The 10,210-nt window shown below is 42.6% G+C and overlaps 1 protein-coding gene across 2 annotated transcripts in view; it reads left to right on the forward strand.

Annotated features, from left to right (window-relative positions):
- kirrel3b (kirre like nephrin family adhesion molecule 3b) overlaps positions 1–9,158 on the forward strand; it is a 160,993-nt gene extending 151,835 nt beyond the window's left edge. The window contains exons 13-16 of one of the 2 annotated variants that reach the window (XM_080460468.1): positions 1,332–1,439; positions 2,373–2,488; positions 3,270–3,356; positions 6,775–9,158. In XM_080460468.1, coding sequence (XP_080316594.1) covers positions 1,332–1,439; positions 2,373–2,488; positions 3,270–3,356; positions 6,775–7,236 — 773 coding nt within the window. In that variant the 3' untranslated portion in view covers positions 7,237–9,158. The remainder of the gene's footprint in view (positions 1–1,331; positions 1,440–2,372; positions 2,489–3,269; positions 3,357–6,774) is intronic. The other variant, XM_080460469.1, reaches the window with a different exon arrangement.
- Positions 9,159–10,210: the final 1,052 nt, after the last annotated feature.

Here is a 10,210-nt window from a genome sequence, read left to right on the forward strand (position 1 = left end):
AAACGTCTGTTAACCATTTTGGAATTGTGAAATAGTGGTAACGAGTTACAGCACGTGGTTGAAATAGTTGATGAAGGATGAGATAAGCTTTTTGGTTCCCTGTAAAGTGAAATTCACTTTGAATTTAAGCTGTTGACATACAGTAAGTGTCAATTCCCCTTTTATACCTCTGTGTCCATCTCAAAGTCACAGCTGGTTCCAACTATGGATGAAGGCAGCGTGGACTGTGGACATGTCACCAGTTTCTCACATTGCAAACGCAGAGACAGATGATCACACTCTCATAATCACACGTACAGGAAATGTAGAGTAACCAATTAGCCTCCAGAAGAAGAAAAAAAAACAGCACACAGAAAAAAACCTGCAAACTCGTAACACCGGACTGAACCCAAGTGTGCTAACCATTACTCCCTCTCCTCCTTGAGTAAATACTTCCTCCTTAATATATAAAAAAAAACTATTTAGTTGTTTCTTTGTGAAGGTAAACATAAAACAATATCTTCCCTCTTGCTACAAATATTAATACTTTTATCTGTGACCTTTTCCCCTTTACTGTTGGGAAAACAGTGTTTTCATCCACTTATCGCAAATGATAAATTATAAGCCGCTTATGTGAAAGTGACATTGATCAATGGAGACACTAAATAGGCTTTAATGGTGTAGGAAGAGCAGTCGGTTGTTTGCATTTGTTGAAAATGCGAGAAGGTCATAAATGCGGGCTGGTAACTCAGGTTCTCATTAAACTGCGCCTTAATGAGGACCTTTACAGCAACAGCAGCATATAGATATACGCCCGCTGGTTTTAGTGTTTTCCTCACGGTGGAACTTTCATGCAATAACACACACGCATGGTTATACTCAGACAAATGCACACGCTCATGCGCTCTTCTGCATAAACACAAAACCCCTCAGTAAATACCCCTATTAGTCTGAATAGCTAAATTAAACATTAATAGGCAGGCCGGCAAGGCAATATTAGTTGGGAAATATTTACCTGTGCTGATAACACCAAAAAATGGGTTGAGTAATCGATTTTTGGTTTGAAATTACTGGTGTTTGGAGACATTGTTTAGAACGTCCTTTGTCCCTGTCTCATTGAGGCTGTGAGATTTTATAATTCAGACTTTTGCTTATAGAATATTTTAAAATCCCTTATAGATGGGGGGGGGGGGGGGGGGGGGGGGTGCAGTATTTCTTACTAATATATGACCTCAACATAGTGATTTAAGGGCTGCTGTTTACTTTTCCGTCATCCTGTGGTGAACACTGTTTACAGGTGAGGTGTTTATGGTATGTTCTCGAAGGACATGTCTTTTTGTTGCTCTCTGCAGAATCTCTCCCAGTGGCGGTGATCATCGGAATTGCTGTAGGAGCTTTTGTTGCTTTCATTGTCGTCATGGGCACCATCGGAGCATTCTGTTGCACCCGCTCTCAGAGAAGTATGTCCTTTTCTCCCTTGTTACATCCACTTACGCATACTGTACATGGCAGGTTTTCTGCATTATCCTCAAGCCCATTAAAAAAAATGTCCATCTGTTCGAGTACAGATAGTGGTTGTTTGTTTGTTTTTTTCAAGTAAGTCATCAAAGATGTGATTGTAAGGTCACGCAAAGACAGTTGTCTTCAAATTTGGTGGGGTTCCTCAAAAAAGCGGCACATCCTGCCAGCAGTTTCAAGAAACGCCAAGTTGAGTTCGGGAAGATGCCGCAGTGTCACATTGAATAAAAGATGAAACCCGAGCCTGAGATGGACATCTTTTTGTGGTGCAGAGATAGCCAGATTGCGATAAGGACTCATTTCATGCAATCACAGTCTGGCTGCATTCGCTTTTTTTGAGGCTATTTACATCCGGCGCAATTTTCACTGCCACCCACCCATACGAAGTGACTGAGGTTAGAAACAGTTAGCCTCTGTCTCTATCCAAGAAACCACACTGTGCTACTGGTCCCTTCAGCATGTCTATTGTCTGTACACTACAGAGGAAGCGCACCTGGTTATGCCCTCACTGCCCGTCTCCATCTGTGCTCACCAGAGAGAACTTGCAAGCAAAATTAAGACAGAAAGTAAGACCTTGTTATATGACAGCATCACATCAGCACTGCCGCAAACAGAATGAGTCGCCAAGGAGGGCTCTGCGAGATTGCATATACATGCAGAAAAGAGATAATCCTGTGTTGGCTGCGAAACAAATGATTAATAATGCTTTGTGTTGTTTTCTGGAAATGGGGGTGCGCTAACTAAGCAAAGCCCAGGGATCTTTGCTAAGTTCTGTAATGCTGCAAACTGCACTGGGGGAAATCATAGTGTCAACAAATACAGAACGGTGTTTATCCATTCCTATTAAGACAACGCGCGTCGTCTGTTTCTGCCAGATCTGAAAGGAGTGGTGTCGGCAAAAAACGACATCCGCGTGGAAATTGTGCACAAAGACCACAACGCAGCACGGGAAAATGAAGAGCACACCTCCATGAAACAACTGATGGTGAGTGTGAGTGTCACAATTACTTTTCCATTTTTATGTGTACCTATTCTAAGATATGAAATATTATCTGATCTTCTTCCCCCTTTTTTTTTTTTTTTTTTTTAATTCCTGGATGCTCTTTTTTCAAGCTAATGAGTGCACGTCAGCGGGTCTTGCTGTTTTCTGAGGACTACATTGTTTCATGAGTAATAGAAGAACAGGAACGCATGCATCTTGCATACGTTTGTGCTGTAGTCAAAGCGGCGGGTTTATATTTATCAACACGCCACTCGTCCAATGAGCAGAACAGACCCCGATGCATTTTAACTATGGCGATGCTGATGTATACTGGGTAATCCTACAGTGGGTGTACCTCTGTATCTGCATGCCTCCCAGACACACAAAGACCGGTTTCCTCTTTGAGCTCTACCAGTGTTTTGGTTTCCGTGCAGTTTGCTCCAGGGCTGGGCTATTTGTAGTTTGTAGAGCCTTTGGATTACATATTCTTTTCAAAATACTTAATACAGTCGGCAATTGATGTCGGTGCAGGGATATGAGCTTAGCTACCTCACAAATCTGCATTTTGTTAAGATAAATAAAAGATACTCGGGGGTAAATAATTAATGCTCCCTGCCAGTCCCATGTGAAGGTGAAGCATGTCTGGCTGATATCAAAAAAGAAGAACAAGTGATAAAAGTTAAATCCTTCCATCTCAAAATGTCTTCTTTTTTTTTTTTTTTTTCAAACCGTTAGTGGAGGAGTTTCGGAAGCTACACACTGAGTGTGCGTTGCTTGATTTTCTATGCAGGTTGAGCGGGGAGAGTTCCAGCAGGAGTCAGTTCTGAAGCAGCTGGAAGTATTACAAGAGGAGGAGAAAGAGTACCAGCACATTAAGGTACGACTCATGAACAATGACAGCATGAAGGCATGAATCGGGAGAACATGAGTAGACGGTGGTAAGAGAGAAAGAGATAGAAAATGCCTTTAGGCACATGATGATCTTCGACTGTGGAACCAAAATAGCTGAAAAGCATTAATCCCTCATCTGCTACACATGATTTTTCCAAAGACAAGTCCGCAGGCAAAACGATTCCTGTTATAGGTCTGATTTTAATAATTAGTTTCTCATCCAAGGTGGTTTGAAAAATCAGAGACTGGTCAGGCCTCGAGCTGTTATTTCAGTTTTTATTTATAACATCTGCAAGTAGACAAGATTGGGCTGTTTTAAAGATCATCTGGAAGTGGAGAAAGTGCTGAGTAGTTATAAGCTCGTATAATTTTGCTCACTCAGCCGCATCTTTCGGTTATATGTAGCAAAATCTTTTTCTTTTCCAGTCAACATTTGTTGATATGTTGGAAATGGGAAATATGAAATGTTTAAATTGTTAGAGCTGTTGGAGACGCGCAAAACTCTTTCTGATCCCAGGCGTGTGCAAAATGAGACAGGTGGACGTTGGCACAACGTCACTGTCCTGCTTTAACTATGGGTGGCTGGAGCCCATCCAAGCTTATACAGAGCAAATGTGAGATAGTGGCCGGCCCACCAGTCGATCACAGGGCTGGAGGTCTCTCTGGGGAAAGAGAAATTAGCTCTCTCTTCCTTTGCATTAAGAAGAGAATAACGTCAGTCTTTTCTCTCAGAGTTTATCTCGCGGTTTGTTCTCGTCAATTCATCCGAGTCATTTCTTTTTTTTTTTGATCTCCGGCAACTAGTTTGTGTTTGGTCCAAAATTCTGAAGTTGACGGGGGTAAATGCAAACGTGCCACCGACGGACACCGCGTATTTCTTCCATCTCCTCCCAGGAGTCGGACAGTTTCTTGGGACGAGCTTTGTCCTTGCCATCTGGAGAAAACAAACTGTTCTTGCAGGAAGTCGATCCACCTGAACTAGAGGCAAATATACACATATGAATAACTATTGGAAAATTTAAATTGACTAAGTAGTTCGACAAGGCTGCGCATTGTCGGGAAAGGCCAGAACTCTGATTTAAAAAATTTTTTTTAAAAACTCATGAAGGCACATGGAGAACACGCAAACTCCACACAGAATGACCCTGTTAGCCAGCAGATTCAAACCAGAAACTTTGTTACTGTAACAAGACGAGCGGCTGCGCCGCACTGCCACTACTTTAATGTATACTTCAAAAAGTGTGACTGTGAAGCGAAAACCTTTCGTGATAACACGCAGTGTAAGACTTTTTTTTTAATGCATCACAGTTTTCTCCTCTAAAGCGATGTTGATTTGAAGGTCATCTTTTTGTGTTCACTGGCAAGCACATCTTTTGTTATTCCTGGAGAAATCCAAGTGTTCCGTTCTCTCAAACACTGTGCCGGCTGTATTAATTACTTATTATTTCAAAAGTGACTACAGTATGGCACACATCTTAATCACATTGACACTTCATGTGCAGTGACACCATTAGCAAGTGAGAAAGCCTTATAACACATCCAGTGTTGACAGGTAACAAACAACTAAAATGCTATATTTAGACACAAGACTCTGACCCCAGGTAATGATCCACTGTTTGATCACTGACATCCACTGTATAGCACGTGTGTACATGCACTGATCCCAGTAGTACGGCTGCAGCATGATTGCAGCCCGGCTGTAGACACATGAAAAGAGTGAAATGCCACAGCTGGCCACAGCTGTTGGATCTTTCACAGATGCAAGGAAATGGTGATTTGTAATAAAGCAGAAAACAGCGCTATTCATAGACACCTCCCCATTTACATGGCAATGATTGCCAATCTGCATGGAGTCGTCACTTTACCCTCAATTCCTGGCTTAACGTGAGGGCACCTAACCGTCTGTAAATCGTGAAATGAACGGGCTGCACTGATTGTACATATTCTCATGTTAAGGCCCTTCTCAAGCCATAATAAGACAACGTGATGAGAAAATTGGTTACCATTACTGGTGACTGGTGTCACATATGTATGCCTGCATTTAAATGTATATGTAGTTATCAGTAAAGAAGCAAAAGTAAATGAATCGGTTGTGGTCTGTGTCAGCGGTGTATAGAAAAGCCTTTGTTATTTTTTACAAGTAAATTGAAATAGCCTATTGTTGAAATGTTGCAGAAAGAAATCTACACGTTTTTTTTTTTTTTTTTTATAGACACAAGCTGCTGTTAAAATATAGTCACATATGTGGTGAAAGTGCTTGCAACCCCTTAAGTAGAACCCGGAGGTATTTTTCGTGTAAATGCAGTGGTAAATCAAACACAGCGGATTATCACAGCAGGTGTTTATTCCACCTCCGACCTACGTTCTTGTCAGCAAGACGAATTCTCACACTGCAATTTGGAGTTAACAGAGATGATATCATTGCTGTGATGCTTTAGCGATATAGGTGTCGTCCGCACCTTGCTCAGGCTCGTCAGTGTCACCAGAGTGAATTCTCTCTTGTTTGTCTGTCCTTTCCTCTTTCTTTTTTTTTAACCCCCCCCCCCCCCCCCCCCCCCCCCCCCCCCCCCACACCCTCCCCGAGTCCAAACAATTGTTGGCATTGGCTCCCTGGAGTACACTTGTGTTGTGTTTTGCCTGCTTACCTGCTCCCTCTGGAAGCAGATTTTTTGATCCTCGTTAATGACAGCGCGTGTGCGGCGAGAGCAGAAGGGGGGACTGAACACGAGATAAAGGCCAGGCGCAAACAATCTCCCTGTCTGCTGTCTGATAATGACAAGCATAACGAGGATCCTCTCAGGTTGTCGTTCTCATTTCCCCATTATGAGCATTCTTCTTTTGGGATTTGCCGCCGCGCTCGGTGTGCTTGACATTCACATCCATTCACACGAGGACGTGAAAACACACCCACACACACACACACACGCACACACGCACGCACGCACGCACGCACGCACGCACGCACGCACGCACGCACGCACACACACACACACACACACGACCCAACTGGACCCTTAGCAACAGTGTGCTGCCTGCAGGCGAGCAGACAAACAAGTGGCACAGCTGTAGCTGCAGGAGCTGCTTCGGTGTGTACGTGAAATTACCAACAGTACAATTCATCGAGGTCTAATTAATACCGGTACGTGAGTGAACTTTGCAGTGACACGTTTCACTTTATTTTGTTGGTGTTGCTGTCGTCTCGGCGATGTACACAGCTGATGGTGTAAACATAACATTTTGAGTGGTAATTACTGCCAGTTTGACCTCGACTTGTGTTTAACATTTAGAAGGAAATAGGTAAATGCTTTTTATTTTATTTTATTATTATATATATGATGTCACTTATATATTAATAATACTTTTTTTTTTTTAAATCTTTTGTGCTTTTTCTATTTTTTCCCTAGGACCCAACAAATGGCTACTACAGCGTTAATACTTTCAAGGAGCACCACACACCCACCATGGCAGGGAATCAGACCCCGGAGGTCCGGAACCCCACCAACACAGGTACCCTGGGTAAACAGAGGGTACCAACGGGAATGTCCTTCACCAACATCTACTCCACTCTGGGAGCAGGTCCCAACCGCCTGTATGACTACAGCCAGCGTTTCGTGTTGGGCATGGGCAGCAGCTCCATCGAGCTGTGTGAAAGGGAGTTCCAGCGCGGCTCACTCAGCGACTCCAGCTCTTTTATCGACACACAGTGCGACAGCAGCGTCAGCAGCTACAGTAAGCCGGACGGCTACGTGCAGTTCGACAAAGACAGCAAGGCATCAGCCTCTTCCTCTTCCCACTATTCCCAGTCGTCCTCTCAAAACTCAGACCTCACCCGGCCCCTGCAGAAGCGTATGCAGACCCATGTCTGACCTCAAGTGCAGGGAGGGGGTTTTCACGGGGTGTAACAAGCAGCCAGGATTGTAAAACTGTGAAAGATTCAGCTCCCAGGATCTCCTGAAGCAACATTGTTACAGCGTGTTTTTTTTTTTTTTTCCGATGGATGCTAGAAGACGCTGTGTGGGCTTTAATGCACCACCGGACTTGCTTGGACTTCTCAACGTCCCTAAAAAGTGGATCAAGAAGCCTTATATTTCTTCATGGTTAAACTCATCGACTCCCTCCTTTATTTAACCCATGATACAATCGTGCCACAGAGAAGTTATTTGCCAACACAGACACTAAGACATGTTTGGAATTTGAACATCACGACTTCTGCAGTGATATTGTTAGCAGATCAGAGGGCAGGATTACAAGGCTTTGTGTGACAATCAGCTCCCCTGGCATGGACCAATTTTGCTTTTTGGAGATTGTCCTTCAGAAAAACTAGAGATAGTTGTTATGAGGGTTGAAGCACTCTGCACAAACTGTCTGATAATGAGTGCAAGCCAGTGTACTGCTGCTCTCTTGTAGTTCCAAGCACAAAAACTACGTGCACGTGTGTTTTTTTTTTTGTTTGTTTTTTTGGTTTTAGTTGATGAGGTGATAACGTTCCCCATCTCCCACTTTTCCTTCAAACACTCTTATGTTAAACTTGGCTTGTTGAAACCTGTCTCCTGTGTCGGTGAAAGAAAACTTTCTCCATGTGCCCGCAGACGTCTCAGACGTTGAAAAGAGCGGCTGTTTTTTTTCCCCTCCCTCCACAGCTGTATCTAGGCCACAGAGCTGAGAAGATAAGGAGGGGCTATGATCTCATTTTAAATCCCTGAGTCATTATTTTACTTTGTCACTCTGCGATAAAAGAATATCAGTGTACATATGTGACTGTAATTTTCTTCTCTAGCATCTAATTTCTGACTCTGATTTCCCTCATGGGTGACTCTAAATGAGACACGAGCGCCTCTTCTTGTCCATATCTTCTTTGCCTTGAGGGTTCATTTGAACTGGGTCAAAACAAACTTTGACTAAACGAGATAGACGTATACACTCTCGGCTCCTCTGCCGCTGTCGAGCTGCGTTCTCCGTGGCGTTCCCGCGCCAAACCCACCTCGGAGACACGCAGTAGAAAAGCCCACAGACTACAACGTGTGTTGTGTTTGTGGGTTTTTCCTCCTGACACCACTGATCAACAACCATATACTTGAGGGCACCTGCTGAATGAAATGTAAACATTATATTTTAGCTTTTTATTGTGTGGTTATCCCATATTGTCAATATCACTGTTGACGCCGGAGCTTAGTGCATCCTGACTGTATACATACTTGTGATCGTGCCGGTCATCAAGGGACCTGACAAGCTAATTTTGAAAAATGTGTTTTATTTCGCTGTCTGCTACTCACTTCTGCCGACTGTGGAACCTGATGGTGGCGAGCTAAATGCTTTTCAAGTGCACTGTTTTGTTTTGTTTTGTTTATTTTCCACTGTCTGTGACATATATGAAATTGGATTTATGATTTAATCACTGGCACTGTATTTGTTTTAGTTGAGAGTAGAGAGGGCGTAGTGATTTGACTCGCAGCAACAGAACACTCTTACATGACGTTAAATTACAAAGTCAAGAGCGTCGTGCGTGTTGTCTGGCGGTAAACAAAGTGAATGTGTGAGTTGGAGAGTTTTACACTTTTGTAGTACAGAACGCTGAAGATTTTTTTTGCAAAAAAGAACAAAAAAAAACCTTTCGATCAGTTCCCCATTGATGCAACCACACAAACAGGAACACGCATGGCAATCAACTGTGAGCTGTGTTAAAGCTGACTCTGACAGGAAAAGAAATTCAGTTTGCACAATCATAGATCATTTCTCGAGCAACTCTATTTGATACCAACCATCAACTACTTTATTCGATAAGTTCCTTAAAAGATAAAAAAAAAAGCTAAAGCAAATTCTTGTAAAACAGACTCAGTGTCAGTCAGACAAAAGCCAATGCAAAGCATGAACAATAATAAATAAAATCCCATCTAATCAGGTGGGGGTTTTCGCCCTCGATGTATCGAAGCATTCAATTTGGTTGATCTGTGTAAAACTATGAAATCCGCCTCTCAACTCATGAAAAAAGCAAGCACAGTATTTTCAACAAAAGCAAGTTGTTGTTATTGTCGTCGTTGTAAGCACTTAACATATGATTATATTCAAGGCATTTGAATGGAGTTTTCCACTTGAGTGGCAGTGGTTTGGACTTTAATTTTACAAATGGATTGGCGCCCATTGTACAGCTTAAGACAAAAAGCTCTGTTTCAATGCTGATAATCCAGCTTGGCACTTAGTAGACTGTATATAAATCTCCAACGCTGTCTTTCTCAGTATAATGTATTTTTTTTTCCTGGTTTTTCTTTCTTTCTCATTCAGATTTCACTATGACGGAGCTCTGCAGATCTACATGGCATTCAAACGGCACACATAGACAATCGTTTCCCCTTTGTTTCCTTTCCAAAAAATTTCAGAAACCTTGCTTGTTTCTCAAATTCACATGAAAGGCTTGTGTGTGCACTTTTCTTTCCCCGAGATCTCACAGGGAAAACTGACACTCTGTACACCGAGCACACATGAGGCTATAGGATGAGAAGCTGAGCTCAGCTGGGACAGCTTTGAAGTGAGATGCAGTAAGAGGTTATTATACTTTCAGCCCCTCTGAGAGATGCTCAGATGCTGCCCAGTAATATATTGCATTTGGCACCAAGATGACTGTCAGGTATGCCTGTGCCCCTATTTTATTCATATTCCTCTACATTTATGGACATAGGCTTAAAGTCTCTACTTGATATCAGCAGCATTCAATTACACTGTGCTCTAGTTTGTGAAAGTCTTTCATTTAAATCATTTGAATTGAGTTACAGCCGCAGTCATTGAGTTAAAAAAATGTTTCTCCTTCAAAGTTTCAACTCGACGCAGACTTACAAAAACCTAATT

This window comes from Lipophrys pholis (genome assembly GCF_963383615.2).
Source record: "Lipophrys pholis genome assembly, chromosome: 3".
Lineage (NCBI taxonomy): Eukaryota > Metazoa > Chordata > Actinopteri > Blenniiformes > Blenniidae > Lipophrys > Lipophrys pholis.